The sequence below is a fragment of the Rhinolophus sinicus genome, chromosome 14 (assembly GCF_057876585.1).
Source record: "Rhinolophus sinicus isolate RSI-liver-muscle chromosome 14, RSI-T2T, whole genome shotgun sequence".
Lineage (NCBI taxonomy): Eukaryota > Metazoa > Chordata > Mammalia > Chiroptera > Rhinolophidae > Rhinolophus > Rhinolophus sinicus.
In genome coordinates, this window is record NC_142514.1 from 117998713 (window position 1) to 118023053 (window position 24341).

The 24341-nt window shown below is 35.1% G+C and overlaps 1 protein-coding gene across 1 annotated transcript in view; it reads left to right on the forward strand.

Moving 5' to 3' along the window:
* The window catches only part of PGR (progesterone receptor), a 95976-nt gene that overhangs the window by 19077 nt on the left and 52558 nt on the right, over window positions 1-24341 (forward strand). Inside the window, exon 3 of the mRNA XM_074335567.2 lies at window positions 15206-15322. Within this exon, the coding sequence (XP_074191668.1) occupies window positions 15206-15322 (117 nt within the window). The remainder of the gene's footprint in view (window positions 1-15205; window positions 15323-24341) is intronic.

Below are 24341 nucleotides of genomic sequence, written 5' to 3' on the forward strand. Positions count from 1 at the left end.
TCAAGTAAAAGCTTGAGGTTAGCTTGCATCATAAATTAAGTAATCTAGCCTGACTAGATGGAGCCACGAATTGACAGGAAGCCACAAATTGACAGAGACCCACAATTCCTTATTTACAATCTGACTATCCCCAAAGCCCTGCAAACAATAGTTTTGTTGTAGTCATTTGCCAATAATACCTGACCTAAATTCACTTGGCAGCGAACCTGACCAGAACTCACATTTTATAGACTGTGTGAATATTCATACAGTTTGCTGCATAAGTATTAATGTATTTCATTATGAAGTTTTGCTCTATATAATCTTTCTAAAATCTAAACAATTTGGAATTCTGAAACATATCTGGCATAAAAGGTTTTTGCTAAGAGATTTAGGACATATAACAAGAAATAAATTCAGAGTTTCCAGTCAAGATGGAAGAGTAGTGTATGTCAACTGTAATTGAAAAATTAAAAATATATATTTAAAAAAGGAAATTCATAGACTGTATTGAAGATTGAGCCTGCTGGAGTTTTGCAATTATTGTTATTCTTACTACCATGCTGAATTCTGTAGAGGGCTACAAAATATAAATAAGCCATAATACCTAACCTCATAGAATTTTAATTTCATCAATGATATAAGACAACCCCATAAGTAAGTATAGCATAGGTAATATGAACTGAATGTAGAATGGATTTCGAGGGGGAAAAAAGTCATACTGGGGAGACAAAAAATGTTTTTGTGGAGAAAGTAACATGTTAGATGGACTGCTGAGAATGAATGATTTTGATAGCAAGAATTATAATAGTAGCTGTTGTAAACAAAAATATGGAATGAGCAAAAATACAACTTGGCTAGCACAGAACATGGTCAGGGATCCAAGAATCCCTTGTAATTACATATGAAATTCATATTTTCTTTTTGGGGTGATCATTCTCATAAGATTTTCAAGAGGGTCAGTGACACTTCCCTCCAGTAAAAAGGTACCACTGCTATAAAGGAAAAGTGGTATCTGTCCTAGCACACTATTATTAAACAGAAGGTTGGAAAAAATGTAGAATGACACAATGTGGGTTTTAGCAATTAACTGAGAAAAGAGTGAGAAGCCCCTAAAGATATTTGAGTGCTTTGGTGACATATTTCAATATGTATTTTAAGGAAATTAATATATCAGTACTATAGAAAAAGGACTGAGGCAGAAGCTACAAGACCCTGAGAAAAGTCTGCAGGTAGCATACTGAGGAATTGAGCCTGGGTGGTAGCAGAGCGAAATGGGTTCATTGGGTAGATGGGACCAAGTTGAGTAGGGTAATGAAAGCTCCACAAAAGAATTTTTTAGGAAAAATGTAGGTAGAGGAACTTTGACCTAAAGAAGTAGGAAGTACATGATTATTTTATCAAGTAAAGGAGTGATGCTGAAAGTAGTAGTTAGAGAGGATTATCCTCAGAGAACCATGCAAATTGGATTTGAACAGAAATTAGATGCCTTTGAGTCAGAGAGAACACCTATGGAGCTGATAGATGGCTTATGAGGTGTAGTTTAATTTCAAGTTGTATATATTCTGCATAATCTACTCACCAGGATATTGAAATAATATAATCTTTTGTGCACAATGAAACTGAGAATTGAGACATTCTGGTTTGTTAGTTCACTCATTCGTTTGTTCATGTATTCATTTATACAAAAAACCCCAAAACATGTATGTAATGACTTCTTTGTGCCAGGATTTGTGTAAAATATTAAGACTCAGAAATGAGTAGGCGAAATACATAACTTAGGGAGAAAGAAATGTAAATACATTATTAAAATATAGTCTAGTTATAGTCTAGTAATACTGTATTTCCCCCAAAATAAGACCGGGTCTTATATTAATTTTTGCTCCAAAAGATGCATTAGGGTTTATGTTCAGGGGATGTCACCCTGAAAAATCATGCTAGGGCTTATTTTCCGGTTAGTCTTATTTTCAGGGAAGCATGGTATTTATGGAGGTATGAACTACAAATTATGAAAACATATACTAGGAAGCAGCTAACTCTGTTTAATTATTGGAAGGCAGAGGGGAGGAGTATGAATCTTGCATGAACGTTAGATAAAAAATATTAAATTTTTAACATCCTTGTAATTTCAATGCCTGTGGCAGTGTTTGTGTTGTTAACAGTAGAGATCAGAATGGTTGATCTTTTATTAAGCAGAATACTTCAGTGAATGTTTCTTTATGCATAGTTATTCCAGAGCCCACTCTGGGTTGGAAGAAATGAAACTGAAGAACTGAACCTCTCTGTGTATGACTGTATATGACATTAGTAGGTTGTCAGCTGGTAGCTGGGACAAGGAATAGGAAATAGGGCGCCTAAGAACAAAGTAAGGGGCAAAGGCTCATGGAGAACTAAATGCCTCTGAGAAATTCCCTATTGCAGGGAATGATCAATAAATCCCTTGGAATGGTGATGTCTGACAGCAAATTTGGAATTATTTACTGCCTTATGTTTTCAATACCACGAGCAACTCCCAAACTAAGTGAATTTTCGCTTTACATAGTTTGTGTTACTGTTGCTTTGGGGAAATGAAGGAAGGCGGTGATGCCCAATATGTGGGGCAAAGGAGGCTGGTCAGAAAGGACAAGCAGCAGCATAAGGCAAGAGCGTGTACTAGGGCTGAAACGGGTCATTTCTCTCTAAATAAACGAAAGCACTGGTTTTCTAATTGTGCACACACCGCAGGAGTTAGGCACTGAGGTGTATGAAGAAAATGTTAGAACTTGTATTTATTCTTATTCAAAAGTAAGAAATGAATCATGGCTGTCAATGGTATCTGTCCTAGCACACTCTCTCGCTGTTTACGTTAGGGGCCTATTCTGGCTTATGGAGTGCAGGACCTCCTAATGGAAGTGCCCACGTCCCATGGTGCAGAGGCATTGATGATGCAAAGTCCCCACTTAATTCATGCTTAGGGTGTGGCCAAATACTGCAACTTATCTGGACCTGCAAAGAAACCACAGATTGAAGATAATATCAATTAATTTAAGCATAGTAAACAAGAAAAATAGCAGAGCTGAAATATTTCCTACCTCGAAGAATAGCCAGATGTAGAACTCTAAACTAGAGAATGTAATCAGATCTATCAGAAAATTGAAAAAATTAGAAATTGGGAAGAAGTTTTGAAATATGGATTTATATACATTATCATGAAAGACGAGCCTTGTTTTAAGAATGTGTTTTGCTAGAGATATTGGCTAATAATTCTATGAAGCTATTGTTGTAAATGAGACATTTCAAAATTTAGTACTCAGAACCTGAACGCAAACCTCTACAATTTTTTCAGCCATGTTTAAGGTTACATGGTACTCAATTAGTCATTCACAAATTTCTCTTAACCTAATGAAAAAGGTGTAGAAGCTTCTTTTGAGTGTTCCTAAGTAAAAATCCACATCCACAGGTTCTTGCTGTTCTTTCTACCATTGTATAAATGACTGAAATAATGATACATGTAAAAAAAAAAACAACCCAAAAATACATGTAAAACAACTTGGTGGAAAGTTAAATGCATTCAGCAAATACTTGTGGAGGACACGTAGAAAACTGCTCAAGTTTTGAGGAATAAATATTAGAAAAAAATTATAGTGTGGAGTTTTAGTAGACAGATGAAAGAACATAGAGTTTCATATGTCTTGGTTTATGGTACAGTGAATTATTGCCAAAAAGGCATCATCAAAAAATTCAATTTCAGTAAAATGTGAGGTTGTATTACTTTGAGGCTAATGAAGCTTGTGTAGCCTGGTGGCTTGGAGCTCAGGGGGTCCACCATGCAATCCAAATCCATCTAGTTTCAATTGTGGTTTTACACCATGTTAAACACCAGTGACAAATATTCTGGATCTCATGGGCAAAGTGCAGGAAATATCCTGGTGATTAGTTAGTGCTTGTTTTGTTGGCCCACCTTGGAATAAAGTTGATGGGGTTTGCCTACCTTTTCTCCAGCTAGCTTCACTCTCTTGATTTTTGAGACAAGGAGCTGACTGGGGGACAGGAGCCATGTGACAATTAGATTTTATCTGAGTTAACATAATTTCATCATCACTAGTTGCTTTATGATGCTAGATTTTGTTTCAATAATGAAATATGCAAAAAGCTGTGTTTTCGATGCGTCAGTAAAGCAAAGGTGAATATAGCAAAGATAGAGCCTCAAAAGTAATTGCCTTCTTTACTAAAAGACTGTTTTATGGAAAGAGTGCATAAGTCACTGATAGGATTATTGCTATGACATTAAAAAAGTAGATTTCAGGTTAAGGTTACAAGTAACACCGTATAGTTGTTGGATGGTACAAATGTGTGATGTTTGTAGCAAACAAGTTGAAATCTTAAGTGAACAAAGCTCTGTAAGATGTGATTACTGTGGTTGATTTTTAACTCAAGGACCTTTAAAATACAGTAGAATTTTAACTATATTTTGCAACATATGAGGCATGACAATGGAGAGCTCTTTACCACACAGTGGCTTTCTCACTGTACAGTATTTAAAAAGATGTGTCAGATTTAAAGATGAGCTACATATTTTCCTTTATAAAAGGAGATGTGTTCCGAATTACTGATCTTTCCTATGATGACAATAGTGTCTCAGTAGTATCCTATTTAGGAGATACCGTGTTTCCCCAAAAATAAGACCTAGCCGGACCATCAATTCTAATGCTTCTTTTGAAGCAAAAATCAATATAAGACCGATTTATATTATAATATGTTATATTATGTTATATTACGTTACATTATATTATACCTGGTCTTACATTATAGTAAAATAAGACTGGGTCTTACATTAATTTTTGCTGCAAAAGACGCATTAGAGCTGATGGTCCGGGTAGGTCTTTTTTTCTGGGAAACACTGTATTTAGCAGAAGGGACACTTCATCTACCCGTTCAAGTTAAACACAATGTTTTTGATAGAAAAACTAAAGTAACTCTCTTTTGCAAGACATCTTTTTGATGCAAAGAGTGTTTTGAAAAACTAGTGTCTGCAGATGATTCTACTGTTACGTAATTTTGTTGTGAAGGCAGTACAGATTATAGATAAAAAGTAAATTATAGACAAAAAGTTGCCTAACTGCATAGTGAAATGTGGAAATAGGATTTTCTAACTCCTTAGGAAACCTCCAAGAGTTTCAATGGTGAGGTTCTGAACGCATTTAATAATAGTAGTGGCATTTGTGTAACACTTATTACATACCAGGTACTTGGCTGTAAGTATTACACGAAGCACAAAGAGGTAAAATGACTTGCACAGGCAAATAGCGAATAAATGGCAGAGCTCTGATTGGAACCCAAAGAACCTTCTCTCTTATTCATTACATTGCATTTTATTTATTATCTAGTGTCTCTTTGTCCTAAATTATTTGTAATGAAAAGTGATTTATATCAGAGAGGGTAGAAATTTGCTAGCTGAATTTCAGGGGAAAAGAAACTTTGCATAATTTGTTGGTGGAATCGAAAAACGAATATCCTAAGTAGCCTGCACTTCAAACAGTCCATTCATTCATTGTCCATAGCTTCTGGATTACTATCTTTCACCTTTTACTTCTTCTCAGCCTTCCCAAACTCTCCTACCCTCACTTTCAGTTAATGACTTTGCGTCCTAATTTTCTGAGAAACCTTCCGGAAACTGCTACCACCACATGTACTCATGTCGCATCTGACTCGTCATTGACTTTTCCTCCACTTACTGGAGACTTGCATTACTCTTCAAGGCTAGTCCTCTCCCCTGAAGATGCACTAGATCCAGTGTCCTCCTCTCAACTCAAGGGTAAAGTCCAGCAATTTTTTCCCTTCCCTCTGTGCTGGATCAGTCCCATCAGCATGTGAGCATTTATTTATTATTTACTCCATCTTAAAATAAAACCAAAATACTTCCATTAATTTCACTCGTCCTTCAGCTACCAACCATTTATCTACTCTTTTTTGCAGCAAAACTCCAATGAATTTTCTTCTCCCATTCTTTCTTAAACCTAATCCAATCAGGGGTTATGTGTCAGTCCCTCCTCCAAAACTTCTGTCAAGGTTATGATGTTGCAAAATCTGATGGGCAATTCTCGGTCACGTCTTATTTGATCAATCAGTAGCATTTAACAGTTGATTATTCCACCTTCCTGGAAATACTTTCTTCACTTGGCTTTTGGGACACCACACACTCAATTTTTTCACTGGTTCCTATTCAGTCTTCTCTTCTCCTCTAGCTTTTAACATCTGAAGACCCAGCGCTCAGTATTTAGACATCTTTCATTCTGTATATGGGATCCAATCAAATCTCATGGCTTTAGATAAATCATCTACAACCTGACCTCTCCCAAATTTTTATCTCTAGCCCAGACTTTCCCTCTGAGCTCTAGACTCATATATCCAACTGCTGACCTGATATCTTTATAGACAACTACTGAACATCTCAAACTATAAAACCAAGAAATAACATCTATCTTACTTTTGATTTAGAAAAAAAGGGCCAATTGGTGAAAATTTCAAGCTATGATTTATTGTTTTTACTATGTACCACTCAGTGTGCTAAGTATTTCACCTAATTTAGACTCATTTGATCCGTATAACAGTCTTATGTAATGTTTATCTTTATTTCCATTTTATAGGTGGGTAAACTAAGACTCAGATAATTTTCTCAAGGTGTAGTTAGTGATAGAACTAGAATTTGGGTTGAAAGTATGTTCAATTATAAAGCATATGGACTTATCACTGTACTTTTGGATAACAGATATGATAGAGAGCAGGTAGCCAACCCATAGATAATCAGTGTTTCTGAAGAATAAACTAAAAAACAAGTTAAGCAAAAGTATTATTAACTGAGTGTGGAAAGTAAGTTCCTAGGATTTGATCATCACCCAAAACAATGTCAGAACATGGGAGATAGTAAATAAAAACTTGTTTTTTGAACTGTCATAATTACTACCTATTAAGCATGTATTCTGTGTCATAGTGCTACATGTTTTAGTACACTATTCAACTCTCAAACAACTTTTGAGCTATTATTTTATAGATGAGGAAAATGAGGCACCAAGAGGTTAAATGATTTATTCAAGTTCTTATAATTAATAGGTGGTAGAATCCTATATCAATTATTTTTCATACAAGATCCAATCAAAAATTATTTCATTTAGTCTTTAGTCTCCTTTAATCTAAAAAGATCTCCCACTATTTTTTGTCTTTTAGGACATTGACATTTTTGAGGAGTCTAGGTCATCTGTTTTATAGAAATTCCCACAATCTGGATTTGTCTGATTTTTGTCCACTTAATTAGATTCACATTAAACATTTTGACAGGAATCTTACACAGGCCACTGGTTCCAAAACACTAGTCTCACTCTAGCCCTCTTTACATGCTTAAAAATTGTTGAGAGCCTAAAGAGTTTTTGTTTGTGGATTATATCTAATAATGTTTATCATATTAGAAATTAAAATATAATTTTTGAAACTTTTTTATTAATTCATTTTTTAAAGCAAACTCATTAGATGTTAGTCTGCAAAGCCAAAAAAAAATTAATGACAAGAGTGACATTGTTTTACATTTTTATGTCATTTTAATGTCTGCCTTAATAGAATGCAGCTGTGTCTCATACCTTTGTCTACATTCAATGTGTTGCAATGTCTTGTTTTGGTTGAAACATATGAAGAAAATGTGTCACACAGATGACTAGTTGGAAAATGGAGGAGTATTTTAATTGTCTTTTCTGACTTGACGAATGGTGGTCATTTCATTAGGGATTGCAAAAGGGTAATATTCTACTATAATTCCTTTTAATTTTATCATCTGTAAATCCTTTTTTTATAGTTCTTTTTTTCTTCCAAAAGTAATTTGGTAATCTTAAAACACAATTTACACTGGAAGGCATATTAGATTTTTAATTATTTCCCTTTATTTATCAATTTTTTTTTTTTTTTTTTTTTTTTAGGACCCACTCATATGACCTCATTTTTACTTAATACAGTCACAGTCAGAGGTACTGGGGTTAAGACTTCAACATGTGAATTTAGGGGTGTCCCAATCCAGCTCAGATCAGTGCATGTGCTCACCTGTGCCCTGCATCAATTAGAAATCGATTTGGCTATGAGTGACAACTGAAAACAAGCAAGACAACAGTGTAGGCCTCTCTCACACGGCAGCACAGCGTGGGGCAGGCTGGGGCTCCCAGCATCTCTCTTCCCGAAGTCCCCAGGGACCTGCCGGTGGTTCCCGTACACCTGGCCAATGTTACTAGGTCTCCTGATGGATGTTGTAGTTCCAGCCACCACAGCTGTATTCCCAGCATTAGAAAATTGGAAAGGACTTTATCCAAAAATGGTATCTCACTGTTGTTTCAATTTGCATTTTCCCAATAACTAATGAAATTGGCCATTATTTCATTTTTATTGTCTATTTGTAGTTTCCCATCTTAGAATTTCTTGAATATTCTCTTCTAAGCATTGCCAGTTTATCTTTTGAGTTGGTTTGTCTTTTTATAATCGATCTGTAGAACTGCTTACATATGCTTGTATTAATCTTTTGCCTTTTTTATATGTTGCAAATTTTTTTTATTTGTCATGTTTCTCATTTGTTTATGGCATCTTTTGTCATAAAGAAGATTTTCAGTTTCATATTATGATACAAAGCAAAACTTAGACGTTTATCATTTATATCCCTCACACTGTGTGAACCCCCCTCCCTATTTATCAATTTTTAAAGTAATAAGTTTGTGCCCTAGCAACCTCCAGTAGTTTTCAGTGAATGTATTTTGTTTCTTTCTCTCCTTTCCTTTCTACATATTATGAACTTGTTGCTTTTTATATAATCAATGTTTTTAATTGCTTAAACTCAATTTTTTTTTTAAATTAAATTTATTGGGGTGACAATTGTTAGTAAAATTACATAGATTTCAGGTGTACAATTCTGTATTACATCATCTATAAATCCCATTGTGTGTTCATCACCCAGAGTCAGTTCTCCTTCCATCACCATATATTCGAAAACTCAATTATTTTTAATATTCAAATTGTCTTATCTTTGGTCAGTGTGTCTCTGACACAGTTTCATTAGCTCTCAGTAACATCAAGTTCTGTCACAACACAGTATCCCAAGATCAGCTTCTACATTTCTGGTCCCAGCCATGTCTCCAAGCAGCCCTGGTTCCTTTTAGATGAAAATATTACACACAACCCTCTGGGTTCTAGCGTTCATTGCTGCTATGGTTGTCTTTGTTTCTGGGTATTTTCAGTGGACAGATGTAGAAAATACTTTTTTAAAAAGTGGGGTAATCATCAATTCATACCAACATTTCTCAGCCTCGGCACTGACATTTTGGGCCAGTTAATTCTTTCTTGTGGGGACTGTTCTGTGTATTGTAAGATGTTTAGCAGCATCCCCAGTATCTCCTCAGTAGCACCTTCTCCTCAGTTGTGTAAACCAAAATTGTCTCTAAGCATTGTGAAATGTCCCAGAGTGCAGACAGAGGAAGGGAGCAAAACTGCCTCTAGTTGAGAACCACTGGTTTACACTTATATTTCTATCAACATTAAAATAATCCCTAGTTGTTTTGTCCATATATATATTTAAAATGCCAATATCAGCATAACATCTAACAACTTGCTCTGTGGGCTAGTTCTTCCATCCTCTGTATGAAATTTTAGGCCAGTCCTATAAATTTTTAATCAGAACAATCTCATTTCAGTAATCAAAATGCACAGGCCAACATTATTGTAAAAATTCCAAACTCTCACCTACTTTAAGGTTTCTCCTTTGCCCCTGTGCAGTACTGCTTGGGGCCTGAAGCCTTTGGGGAAGAAAGAACACAGTCACCTTCTTCTGTGTTTACCCTGCTCACACTCCCAAGACCCACTAGCAGTGAATGAAGGCACAGGAAGATAGGTCAAAGGGAGGAGCACGGTTAGTTGTACCGCGCAGGTTCATATATGACTGTCACTGGAGTTCTCGGTTTTGGTGGATGATTATAGCTGACTCTTCTCTAGCAAAATACTTCAGTGGGATTCTTGGAGATATTTCACTGGGAAGTTCCAGCTGTTAGTCCGGGAATGCAGATCATGCCTCTCTTCTCTCTGGTCACTTCTGACTCTGTCCCCAGCCTCTGGACTCCCAGTGGTCAGCTCTACACAGACTCCATCTGTTGGATCAGGATGCCCTCTGGGCTGTCTTCTTAGATAGAACAATTTTTTAAAAAGAAAGATGGAAACATTTTATTGACATAAATATTTTTAGAAATGTTCTTAAAGATATAGAGCTTAATGACTTATCACTAAGTAAATGAAACCATGTTACTACCACCAACCAGGTCAAAAAAATTAAAAAATTATTAGCTGCCCAGAAGCTCCCTTGCACCCCTTCCAATCACTCCCCAAAAGTAACTAGCATCCTAACTTCTAACATCATAGATGGTTTTGACTGTTTTAAAACTTTACATTAAAGGGATCATACGGTATTTTTCTGTGTCCACTTATTTTGCACAGGAATTTGTCCACATTTTTGCATGGGTGAGACATTTATTCTCATTGCTGTATGACAATGCATTGAATAAATAAAACAGAGTTTGTACATTATGATAAAGATGATTGTGTGTGGTTTTTTCAGTTTGGGGATATTATGAACACTGTTCTACTAATATTATTATATAATTGTTTTTTTCTTTTTGTATATGTACAAAACAGATGACTTTTGCATTTGATACTTCCTGTACCCTGGGAATTTCACTGGTTCTAGACCAGTACTTGTTACGTGGTGCAGGTTCATATACCATGTAGTAATGCAAATTTACCTCTGTTAAAGGCCAAGATTTTTGTTTGTTTTTCTTTTCAGTCATGGATGACTCTTCTCCCCATCCAAAATTTTAGACAGATTCCTGGCTTCATTGGCAGATCTTGGTAGTCTTTTCTAGCACTATTTTCATCAATAAGAGCCTTTTGAGATTCTCCATTTTATGCAAAGTTCAGTTCCTGCCCCTCTCGCCCAATGTTCTTGAGGTCACACACCCTGCCCCTCGTGAGCTTTAACCCCAGTTACCACTATAGGATGGTGTGAAAGCAGTGCACATAATAAATTACATGAGATATTGAACTCTTGTTTTATAAAATAGGCTGTGTGTTAGGTGATTTTGCCCAACTGTAGGCTAATGTGTTTTGAGCACGTTTAAAGTAGGCAAAGCTAAGTTATAATGTTTAGTAGGTTAGATGTATTAAATGTATTTTCATCTTAATGATATTTTCAACTTACAATGGGTTTATCAGGATGTAACCCCGTCATAAGTTAAGGACCAAAATATTTCATATACCTGTATATGTTTAAATTTATTTAGGACTCATTTTTCAATTATTTCATAACAGACTTCCTCCTTCATACATTGTCTATTGTATTCACCTATTGTTGGCTAGGTTACATCTTTAGCAACCTCTTTAGAAAGAGTATATCGAGACCTTATTTCCTGATTTTCTGCATATTTGAAAATGTCTTTCAGTTACCTTCAAAGCTCAATAACCTGTCTAAGTATAGAATTCTTGGGTCACATCTAGAACAGATCCATTAGTAACTGTATTTGGGATTTAGGAATATGATAATAATCATAGTAGACATTTAATAAGTACTTGCTATGTGCCAGACTATCCTGAGCTCTTACATGAGATCATTTAATCTTTTGATGCAACCCTAGGTACTAACATTATCTTCATTTACTTGCCAAAAAGAAAAAAAGATCACCCCGCTAGTAAACAGTGAAGTTGAAATTTGAACTTAAGCGATATTGCTCCATACTCTTCCTATACTACCTCTCAGGTTAATTCAACTAAAATATCCAGCTGTGTGACCTTAAGTATGTTACTTAAGGTCTCAGTGCCTCTGTTAACTCTCTATAAAATGGGACGAAAGGTTGCTGTGATGATTCAATGAGTTACTGTACACAAATAGCTTGTAACAGTGACTAGCACATAGTAATTGCCCAATACTTTTCTGCTGCTGTTATTATTATAATATCATGTGGATAGTAAGCTGCAGATGAGTTTGAACAAGCTGTCTGACTTCAGTAACTGCTCTTCAACACTTCAGTGTCAACAATTAAGATGGCATTTCAATTAAGTGGGGAAAAGGGATTATTTGAAAAACAGTGTTAGGCCATATTTGATAAAGAATAAATACTTGAATGAATAAGGATTTTATACAACCGTATATTCATTCACTTAACACATATTAACAAATGATGTAGTCTAGGTCTGTATAGACAGACTGGGAGAAACACAAAAATGAAAATAGTTGCATGATAATGATATTGTAGATATTTTATGTTTAGAATTTCCTTAATTTGTTACAAAATTTCTCTAGTAATATAATTTATTAAGTAAAAATTTGACCAGATAATCCCTAAATTCTTTTTGTATATACTGAGTTTGAGGTACCTTCAGAGAAATAGTTGGAAGGTCAGAACTCAGGATCAGCTTTTGGAGTCATGGGAAGATGATGAAACTGCCCCCATAGTATATATAGTGTAATACAACATGTAATGAACAAGCAAAGAAAGAGGGATTGGCAAAGGGAACTTAAAGGTACTGCTGGAAAAACAGATGAAGAGTCAGAAGAGAGCTGCCCCAAAAAACAAAGCAGGGGGGCAGATGAGGAGAGAAATTGCCAGTGGTGAGTTATACAGAAGGTCCAGAAAGAATCTACAGTATTTACAATAAAGAAATCTTTGGTGATGTTAACACACTTTATAAGAAAACTAAACACTTTATTAGCCAAATTACAGTATGCGGAGGAGTAAAGGAAGTTAAGTAATTAGAGAGTGCAAATGAAGAGGACTTTTTCAACAATTTAGATGACAAAGAGAGGGATGAAGTCAGGGAGAATTTAGAGTGAGAGAATTTTTTTCTTGATGCTAGAGTTTTGGGAATGGAAAAATTTGAGAAAGGACATCACTGGAGAGGAAGAGACTAAACATTTTAGGAAAGAAAAGGGGAAATTGATGGGGAAGAATTGAAAGCTGGTAGGGAGGAATGGTTTCAGGAACATGAGAGCCCTGGTAAAGGGGCACTCTTTCTCTGAGATACTGAAGAAGGAAGAGCTATAATAAGTCATTTATGAAATAGAAATGAGACAAGGCAGCAACGTTCCAGCTGTTGGTATTTCAGACTTTTTTTTTTATCTGGATACTTACAACCTAGAAGTAGAGAATAGAACAGTATCCTTTCAAACAATAATTACATTTGTTAGCACTGTTTGTTCTCTGTATAGGATAGAAAATTTTGCTCCCTATTTTCTGTTCTCTCACTGAGAAATCAGTGTAGAGTCTAGAGAAATGATAATAGATATGTAGATAGATACCATGTTTTCCCCAAAATAAGACTTAGCCGGACCATCAGCTCTAATGCATCTTTTGGAACAAAAATTAATATAAGATCTGGTATTATATTATATTATACCCGGTTTTATATTCTGGAATATAAGACCAGGTCTTATATTAATTTTTGCTCCAAAATACATTAAAACTGATGGTCTGGCTAGATCTTATTTTCGGGGAAACACAGTAACTAACTTTATTAGCCAGAAAGCCCAAAACCTATGTTTGGCAAAAATGAGTCTGGGTACTTAACGTGACCCATGCAATCTTACAAAGCAAGCTAACTGCCAGTTCACCCTTAGAGGAGTGGTCCTATATCACCTGAAAGAATATTCTTGGGCCATTAAGTTGTTTATTGCTTTGGATTATTCAGCTCTTAACAAGCACATGCCCCTTGGCTCTATATTACAAGGCCCATCTGCTTTGGGGTGTAGAGATTCACCATCTTGCTGCTGTGGGAGATGCTGCTTCTGTCTGTGGGTTTCCTTAATAAACTGAGTAATGCTGGAGACATCAGCTTCTTTCTGCTGTCTCTTGGCTTCTTGGGAAAATTTCCCAACAGCCCAGGACTCCTAAATAATAGAATGAACAATATTATGTGAGTAATACATGAACTTAAGTTTGTGGAGGAATACCTTTTTAAGAAAAGACCATCTTTGCTTTTCCAAAAATGCCCAAGTCAAGAACCATTTTGTTATTAGCTGTCTCATAGACATGGCCTTTTTGCATTTTGCCATTTGAGCATATCTTTTTCTCCTGCTTGAGTAAGTACAATTTAAGGTACCTCTGTATTCCTTTATACAAACTTCAGCCAGAAGAATGAATTTTAATGTCAACTAATATAAAATACTTTAGGGAAATTCCATAATCTTTTAATGTTATTTTTCATGCTTAAGAAGTGTAAGTAAGCTGATTATGTAAAAAGATCCACCCTCTGTTTTATGGTAGGAATTTATTAGAAAACAAGGAGTGCCAAAGAAGTCAATTTTCCAGTTAACATTTACATGTTTAAGCTGATTTTTTCCCCATTTTTGTTCAATCTAAATAAGGTTGTTCCATGCCTTATTAAATAGAACACATTTGTGGTTTAGAGAATCGTCATTGTTGAATATTAAATTTATATTCCAGACCTTTCAAAGGGTAAAAGTAGTTTCTCCTACACAAAATGACCCCAGTGTCACATGTTTTATCCACATTTCTTCTGTAATTCTTCTATCTTCTTCATTGAGTACTTCTCATTGTTTGAAATTGTTTGCTCTTTATCATTATTTCTATTCATCATGTTTTCTAATTTGTGGCCAAAATAAATCAGGCAATAAAGTCAGTACAATCAGTGACATTTTTTACATGTTATTTACAATCATTAGACCCTTTAAGAGGGAGTTTTCCAGTAAAATTAAAGATCCAAGTTTTATATAAGGTCTGTCGCAGAGACCTCTAATTCTTTAGTCTGTATCTGTTGTATTGAAGGTTTAGATATTAGAAACAAAAAGGTTTATAGAGCTTGACTATTTTGTACAACTAATCCTTATCAGCAACACGTAGCTAATCTTGAAATGGCAGAAAGGTCTAAGAGCATTTTGACGCTAACGCCAATAGGAAAATACACAGAAATCTTGCACAGAAGATTTTTAACGGAGCCCTGGGATTGATTTCTAAGCTGCGGTCACCTCGGGTAAGCTCCTGAAGGCACAGGTAAAGTACTGAGCAGGTTTGGAGCATCACCAACATTCAGTTATGCCAAGCAAGAGGCTGACTGAGAGCCATGCACTTGCTGATGTGCACCTATCCTGTTTTTCAGTGGTCATTGCATAAAGTTTCCAGTGGTCTTTAGATAGTGTAAATAATTTTTACTTTTTAATTTTTAGGGCAGCATAATTATTTATGTGCTGGAAGAAACGACTGCATCGTTGATAAAATCCGCAGAAAAAACTGCCCAGCATGTCGCCTTCGAAAGTGCTGTCAGGCTGGCATGGTCCTTGGAGGTAATGACAATGTTTTACTGATATTTATGCTATAAAACGGGGGGTCAGAAAATCCTAGTTTTCTCATTTGTCTTTGTTCTTGCTTTGATTTTTCTGCCTTGATTATTGGTGCCTGAATGAAGCAACCAATACTATCCAATTAACTTTATAGAGTCCCAGCATGTTAAGGTCTGCTATGAGAAGTAGTACACCTCCCTTTGTCTATGTGTATATTGCCTGTAAGAATATGTTATGAGAAGTTCACCAACATTTCATTAAGGGACGTGGGTTGGAGTCTTGGTCTGCACACACTGCCTGTGTGGCCATAAGGCACCAACGCTTTCTGGGCATCAGTCTCCTTGTGTATAACATGAGAGCACTGAAGTCCCTTACAGATCAAAAACTGATCTGTGAACTGGTCAAGTACATATTCTCCATCCATTTCACTCTCCATGGATTCTTCCCTTCCTGCTTTCCTCCCTTGTTCTCTTTAAATAACTGTATATTGAGAGCTTACACTTACCAAGTACTATTTTAAGTTCTCGAAGTATAGCAGAAAACAAAATGGACCAAATTCCTGCCCTTGTGGAGCTTGCATTCTAGGGGTGGAACAATAATTATATATGTGAAAGGATAAATGCTGTGAAAAGTATTAAGCAGGGTGAGTTAATAGGCATATCAAGGAGGGAACCACTCCTGAACACTTTATTCTGATTAATATTTTCATTTCACTTAGCTATTTCCTAAGCAATAATATCTCTGAAATCTGAGTTTTATGTGGTAGTTATAATTTTTTGAAAACACATTTCAAAAATTTATAACTATTTAAATATATGTATATTCAATATTCCACCTAAGAACAGCTAAGGTGCCGTAAATGGTTTGTGTTACCTTCTGGGAAAGTGTATTAGACCAATGTTTTTAGAGTGCCCACCTGTTAATCACTATGCTTAGCTCTGTCCTTGCTGCCCTTAAGTATGTTACCCTCTAATCCCTGATGAAATAATTAACAAACAGAAGAGTAAGTGACTTAAGAGAGGTACCAGACACTGCTAGCAAATAGAGAAAAGAATTAATTCTATCCCAGGCAGTTGGCAAAAGTTTCAGAGAGTAGGCTCTCAAAGAATGAATAGAAACTTTATAAGTGGATGGGGAGAAAGGTATGTACATTGAAAATACTGTGTATCTGGAAAAATATGCCACTTCCCATGATGACTTTTCTGAAAAGTCATTTATTTACTGGGAACAGCAAGAAATAAAGTTTGAAAGTTATGTTGGGGCAGCTGGGATCCGGAGTTTGAGCTCTGTTCTGCAGGCAATAGGATCAATGATCTTTCTAACAAACCATCCGTGGACTATCCATGGAATAGAGACCAAATATCCAAGTGCAGCATATGGGGCCTTTCCTTATCTAGCAGCTGCTCTCTCTTCTTCTGGGCCCTTCTCCCACCAATCCTTTGGGAACCCTCCGCTCCTTTCACTTGTGTTTGCATGTTTTACTTTTGCCTGCACCGTTCTCCATTCACTCCTTTTGAACTCTTACTTATCTTTCATACTAAGTTCTAGTGTGATATATATGTACGTGTGTGTGTGTGTGTGTGTGTGTGTATACTGGGGGTGCCCCAAAAAGGTATACACATGACTTGTATTCACCTTTTGTTATTGGTATATATTGAGTATTAAAATTTTAATACTTTTTTTATTTTTAAAGTGTGTGTGTGTATATATATATATATATATATATATATATATATATATATATATATGTATGTATAGTGAGTATGTGTGTAACCCGCCCATCTTCCCAGTCCCTGCAGGGGCAGGGATTTGTGGGGAGACAGTTTAATGTAGTGCTTTTCATATTTGGGGAGGTTGAAAGCCCTGAGCCAGCCTGGATTGGACCTTGCCCTGATTGTACTTACTTCAGCGTTTCTACTCTTAAAATGGAAGATTGACCAAATTGACCAAAGTGGGAGTGATGAGACTGAGCCACCCAGCCCCTACCCCAGCCCACATGAGGCACTGGGAATTCATACTCCTTGCTCATTGCTTCTTATATACCCTTACTGTAGTACTTAACTTCACTGTTTTATAACTGTTTGTTTACTAGTATCTCGTTCGGGGATTTTCTCCATATCCAAGATTTTGAGTTGTTTGCAAGTAGGAATTTCATTTTAGTGTTTTCAGCACCAAAGTACTTGTTTGAGTGTTCAATACATATTTGTGACTGCTATTTTGAAGTCCTTTGAAGTATAGGTCTCTGCATTCTTGAACATAATGTTCGTCTGTAGTCACAGAAAGAGTGTTTAGAGGCGGAAAAGGGGATGTGGGCTAATGTAGTGTTTTTCATTTTGAGGAAGGGTGCTAGCCCTTGAAGCAGTCTTTCATTCCCTATTACATTTATTTTAATCATTTTACTATTATAACAGAAAAGTGATTAAAATAACGGAGTATTATAAAAATGATGAAATGCCCAGCCACTAAGAAACTGGGTTCATTTAGAGGAGAGACTTGGGTTCCAGCTAGCAACAAGACAGATGCTCAGTGAAACACAGAGTAACAAGATAAAAGAGCTTCAGAGTAGACTCAACTGGGATGAAACGGAAGGATTCTGTTCCAGGGGTATGGACTAAAGTAGTATCAGAGCAGAGTTGGCAGCAAGGCCACGTTGGTGCAAAGCTGTTGTAATTGACTTCAGTTTTCTTATATTTCTTCTGCGTCAGGGCCAAATTGGTTACATTATAGGGCAAAGTTTCATTCAGAGTTAAATAGCCCCAGCCTCCGAGATTAGAATGAGAAATAGGCAGAAATATGAACAGATAGTTATCATTGTCCAGGCATATTGTCCTTAATTTTGTGTTCCCATCACTTCCGCAAGCTTCCCTGTTGCCATCCTGTGCCCCAGTTCTCCTGAAATCTTAGGAGATTTTTCTCCCCTTGCATAATTTACTTCAATCAGTGAACTACCTTTCATGGATTGTGACCATAAAAGTTATCATCCCAACAAGTGCACCGCTGAGAATGAAATGGGGCACAATGAATAATTACAACTGGGATAACAGATGTAAACCAAGACGGTTCAAGGTTAACTGCGCCATAGGGCAAATACCCCTTTTTTTTCCAATTAAAAGATACAAATGTGTTCTGGCCAAAATGAATACATACATTTCTGGGGATCTCCATGAAATAGTCAAATGTTTACTTACATAATATTTAACATATTAATTTAATTAAAAACAAATATTTAAGTCACATTTAAAGATCTATTGATTTAGAAGTTCTGTATTTCTATTGTCATATTTCATGAACAATTTTATTCAAACTAATTTTACAGACTGTCGGCAGCAGGATATTTGATTCAGTAGAGCCACTTTTAATTAAAATTTATTGGGGTGACAATGGTTGGTAAAATTACGTATGTTTCAAGTGTACAATTCTGTAATACATCATCTATATATCATGTTGTATATTCACCACCCAGAGTCAGTTCTCCTTCCATCACCATGTATTTGATCCTCTTTACCCTCTTCTATCCCCCTCCTCCCTTACCCTCTGTTAACCATTGAACTATTGTCTATGTCTATGAAAGTTTGTTTCTTTATTTGTTTGTCTTGTTCCTTTGTTGCTTTCAGTTTTATATCCCACATATCAGTGAAGTCATATGGTTCCCGACTTTTTCTGTCTGACGTATTTCACGTGGCATTATTATCTCAAGATCCACCCATGTTGTTGCAAGTGGCACTATTTCATCTTTTCTTATGGCAGAGTTCTATTTCATTGTATATATACCACATATATACAATGTATATATACCACATCTTCTTTATCCAGTAATTTATCGAAGAACACATTGGTTGTTTCCATGTCTTGGCCACCGTAAATAAAAAGGAACCCTCATACACTGTTGGTGGGAATGCAGACTGATGCAGCTGCTATGCAAGGCAGTGTGGAGGTTCCTCAAAAAACTAAAAATAGAATTACCATATGACCCAGCAATCCCTCTCCTGGTATATACCCCCAAATCCTGAAAACATTTATCTGTAAGGATATATGTGCTCTGGTGTTCATTAGAGGCACTTTTTAAGTCAGCTAGTTGTTCTTTAGAGTTTATCCCTTTATCTAAAATGTTCGATACGTGGCACTCTTTGAATCCATGTATAGTATTGTAATTGAAAATCTATCTTGAGCCATTCACATAGTATAAAGTTTTAATATTTGTCATGTAAGTGTTTTTCTTTTTCATGATTCCTCATAATATAACAACTTGCTGCGTTATTCAATTAGGAAATATATCAATCCTACCAAAAATATTTAAAAAATAAACACCTATGTCTCTATCACTCAATTTTAATATCATATTATTTTCCATTTTTTCTTCATTTTTGTTGTATTTTATAGTGAATAAGATATTAGAGATATTTTGAAGCTTATGGTATGTTCTTTTCTGGACCCATTAAATTCATTGTGTCCTCACAGATCACTATACTGAGTTATTGTTCAACATCTTCATACTTGGCAACTCATGTGTATGAATCCTTAAGTAATACAATATTATTTTGAAAATTTTTAAACTTTATATAAATGGTATCACACTGTACATCTTCAATTTGCTTTTTTCACTCAATCTTGTGGGTTTTTTTTAATATTTATTCATATTTATACATGTAACTAGGGTTTCATGTTAACTTCTTTGACAGATTTTATGAACATTCCACAGCGCTTTTTCTTTCTTGTGTTAATGGATATTTATTTCTTTTTTTTTTTTTTTTTGGTAATTCTAGAATGTGCTGCAATAAACATTCTTGTACCTGTATTTTTTTGCATATGTTTGAGAAGTTCTCTAGGCTATACATACTAGAAAGGGAATTTCTGGTTCACTAAGATTTTTATCTTCAACCTTGCTAAATGTTATTTAATCACCAAATCACTCTCCAAAGTGTTTGCTGCCACAAGTGTATAGAGTTCTTATTACTACACATCCTCACCTATACTTGGTATTTCAGACATTTTAATTTTTCTATTTTAATGGGCATAAATTTGGTATCTAATTTTGGTTTTATTTGTATGTCCTTGATGAGTGATGAGGAAAATATTGCTTCAGATATTTATTTGCCATTTATATTTCTTCCATGAATTGGCTGTTTATATCCATTGGCCATTTTCAACTGGGTTGTCCTTTTCTTATGATTCATAGAACTTACCTATATACTCTATACAGATTCTTTGTCAGTTACATACAGTCTATGTCTTGACATTTTACTGTTAGAGATGCATTTTTTTCTAATTTTTATTTAATCAGATGTATCAATAGTATACCTTTATATCCTTTTCTACCCTGAAATCATACAAATAATCTACTAAATCTTAAAATCTTAAAAGTTTGTTTTTTTACATTCATGTCCTTAATTTATATGCAAGTATTTTTTTTTAATGTAGAGAAGCAGGAATGAATATAACTTTATTTTATTTTCCATATGGATAACCAGTTGCCACAGCACATTTATTGGCACAATGGTCTTAAAAAATTTTTTATAGTGCACTCCTATATAAGTAAAAATGTTCTGAGTTTTCATCCTCAATAAAGGTCTATTTACAAATAAATGATACATATTCACTACTATCGGATTATATTATATGTTGTGATGCTTAATTTCTTTTTATTTCCTTACTAAAAATATAAATAGTAACTGTAGTATTTTTCTAACAATAATTACAAATTCCACTGGAATTTGTAGTGCCATCTCTGTTATATGTCAAATTTCCATATGTGTTTGCTCCTCTTCCTGGTTTTTCTGTTCTCTATTGTATACCTTTGAACTATTACGACACTGTCGGAAATAATATAGTTTATACATCTTGGTACCTGGTAGAATAATTCTCCCTAAGTTACACGTCTTCAAAAGTATTGGCTTTTCTTGACTCTCTGAATTATTATTTTAAAGTCATACTTAAAAGGTTTATTCACCATGGTATCTAACACTTAAAACCATGAGTTATTACCCCTGGGAATTAGATATATGAATATCAAATTTCTTTGCCTCATTTTTATTTTCTATCAGATAGTCTCTACAAACCTTCCAAACAACCACTGACTGAAGTTATTTCAGGTTAATTTGTCTTCCCCTAAAACATATTGTTCAAAATAATTTAGAGGGTTTCATAATATTAGATGGTGCATAGAGACTAGTATATAATGCAGTATCTTCTTTTCTGAACCTTAGTTGTGGGGTTAAAAAACTCTTACTGTATTTGAGTCATATATAAAAGAAAAAATGATTCAATTCCAATGTTAACTTGCAACCAGCATCACAAGCTGAGAAATATGATAATGGTGCATTTATTTCATAAGTAGATTTGCACAGAGGTTTATTAGAAAGAAACTGGCAACACACTGATATGTCATAGTCCTGATATTGTTCTCCCTAGGAAAGTCAGTGGCAAAAGTCTGGAGAGTCCAATTCTTCTAAACCAGGAAGAAGGTAGTCAGTTCATAGGATTAGATTTGAATTGCTAGTCCGGTATTAAATTTCTGGAATAAGAGGGGTGTGTATGCTTATGGTCTGTGGAGAATGAGAGCTTTCTTTGTAATGATAATCAGTATTGCTCATGACTGGACTCTTCCATAATTAGAAGAGTTTCACTGTAGTAATAATTTCCTACATACTACTGAAAATGGAGCCCATGTCCCCACCCTCCCTTTCTCCCTTCCTGTTTCTCCTTGAGATTTCTCATTTCTGATATAGAGCCCATTTGAATAACAAAAGATGAAACAAGAAAGAACATTGAAAAACTTTTAAAAGACTTAATAAAATCTATGATAGAATATTAGAGGTCAGAACTACAATGCTTTTGACGTGTCATGACAGATTTAGCAGGTTGTTCATATCGGCTTCAATGGCTATGAATTATGTTTGAGTTTTTGGTCTCTTAGTTGCATATGATTCTTGTTTTTAATGAATCACTTCCCTTACCTTCAACAGGTCACAGTGAACTTTTGCATTTTGTTCATTGCTGTACAGTACTGAGTAGGGAAGTTTGTTACCCCATGAAAGATACTAATATATCTTCTTATTTAGGTGTTCTGCTGAACTCCGTTCCTTTAGAAAACATTTTTGTGTAATGACTCACAAAAAAATTCTGAAATGAATACAGATCTGTATTTTGCACTTGTGGTAAAAATGCTAAACTATTATAAAGGTAATTAGCTCTTTCAAAAATATGTAGCTTCCTACATAAAGGAATGATTAAATGCATAGTTATGTTTGCTGACTTTTTTTAAAGCTGGAGACTATTTTTATAGGGTTTTTATTTATTTTGTTTTATTTTATTTTGGTACAGAGCTTTATTCTCAAATTGTAAAAGATTATGTTAGAAAGCCAGTTTCTCTCCTACCTCCTCCTACATCTAGATTCACCCCCACTTCTTTTGGCAAAGAGAATAACTTTCTGGGCTACAGAGTATGGGTTGTGTAGTAAGGTTTTTTGTGTTTTGTTTTGTTTCTCCTCCTACAGTTGAAGCCATCAAAGCCTCAATTCCTTTTTTGAAGAATTCCAAAATTCCTGAATTTGAGACACTGAACAGTACCTTTTTTGGAGTATAGAAACTTAGTCTTTCTCTGCCTTTAATTACTATAAAACCTGAAATTAACTGCTCTCTCTTTAATTAATGCAGGAATTTCTGTGGGTAATGCCTGCCACCTGCCTCTGTAAACCTCTCATAGTCTTCATTTTAGGAGCATCTACATTTCTACCTAAACCCTCTGAATTAGCAGCCTGCCCCCACCCCAAGAAGTACCTCTCACACTGCTCCCGCAGTTTCCTTCATTGAAGCCTGCAGCCAAATAATGTCTTTTGGTCACTGACTGTTCACCCTAAATAAGGATATTCCTTAGAGTATTCATTCTCACTTCTTTGCTTAAAGTTTTTGGTGTTTTTTCTTTGGGGGGGGATGGGATGAGGCATTGTGGAGACTGTTTTAATGGCTGCCAGCTAGAACTGTTCAATAGTATATACAAGTATCTACTATTTTCTACACAGTAAAAAGTCAGGATTGAGGGGTACAAACATTCTCTTCCATTTACAGTCTGACTTTATTTGAATAATTGATACATTCACTCCTTTAAAAAAAGTCAACTCTAGTATAGATTTTTGGCAAATACTATTTTAATTGTATATTTTGTATTATCTAGCATCTGTGTTTTTTTGTTTTGTTTTGTTTTATTTTGTTTTGAAGTGTAGATACAGGCACACTGTTTGATCTAGGAAGTGGAGGTGGATCCCAATGAAGGAAAAGCAAGCTAAATCAGTGTTGTAGGGGTTGTTAGAACATGATCCCAAGGGACTGAGTCCAGCAACATCATCCTCTTGTTAATCCAAAGTAATAACATATCTAGACATAATTTCTTACAGCTACTGTTGGGATTATTGCTATAAATCACCCAAACTACAGTGATGGTTATTATGACCCTTATAATGTCAAAGGATTTGCACCATTCCTTAACTGCCTGCTGACCTTGACCCTGTTTCCTCATCTGATTTACAGAAAGCCTCCAGAGGACATAAAACTTACATTTTAATATCCTACATAATATTCTTCCTTTGCTTCTGTGCAACAGGTCCAGCATTATCACATGAACACCTCAAGTCATCCATTCAATATAAAATATTTTTTTTCCAGAAATAAAAACAAAGAGCAGAAAGGGACGCTATGGCAAAGTAAACAGCACTCATTTCAGAACATGATCCAGAATTAGTAATCATAATTTCATTCAGTCTAATAGACTTACCTACATGTTTGCTTTAGTTTTTTCATTTCAACCCTTCATTTGGTTTCCTTATTTTAAAATACATTTTTTATAAATTCCTCTGTGGCAATTTTTTAATGATAAACTCATTTTTCCTACTAAAAATACCTTTATTTCAACCTAATTTTTTAATGATTATTTTGCTGATAATAAAATTTTAGATTGACTTTTTTTCCTTCATACCTTAAAGATGTTAGTCTACTATCTTCTGGCTTGCTGTTTTTTTTGTTTTGTTTT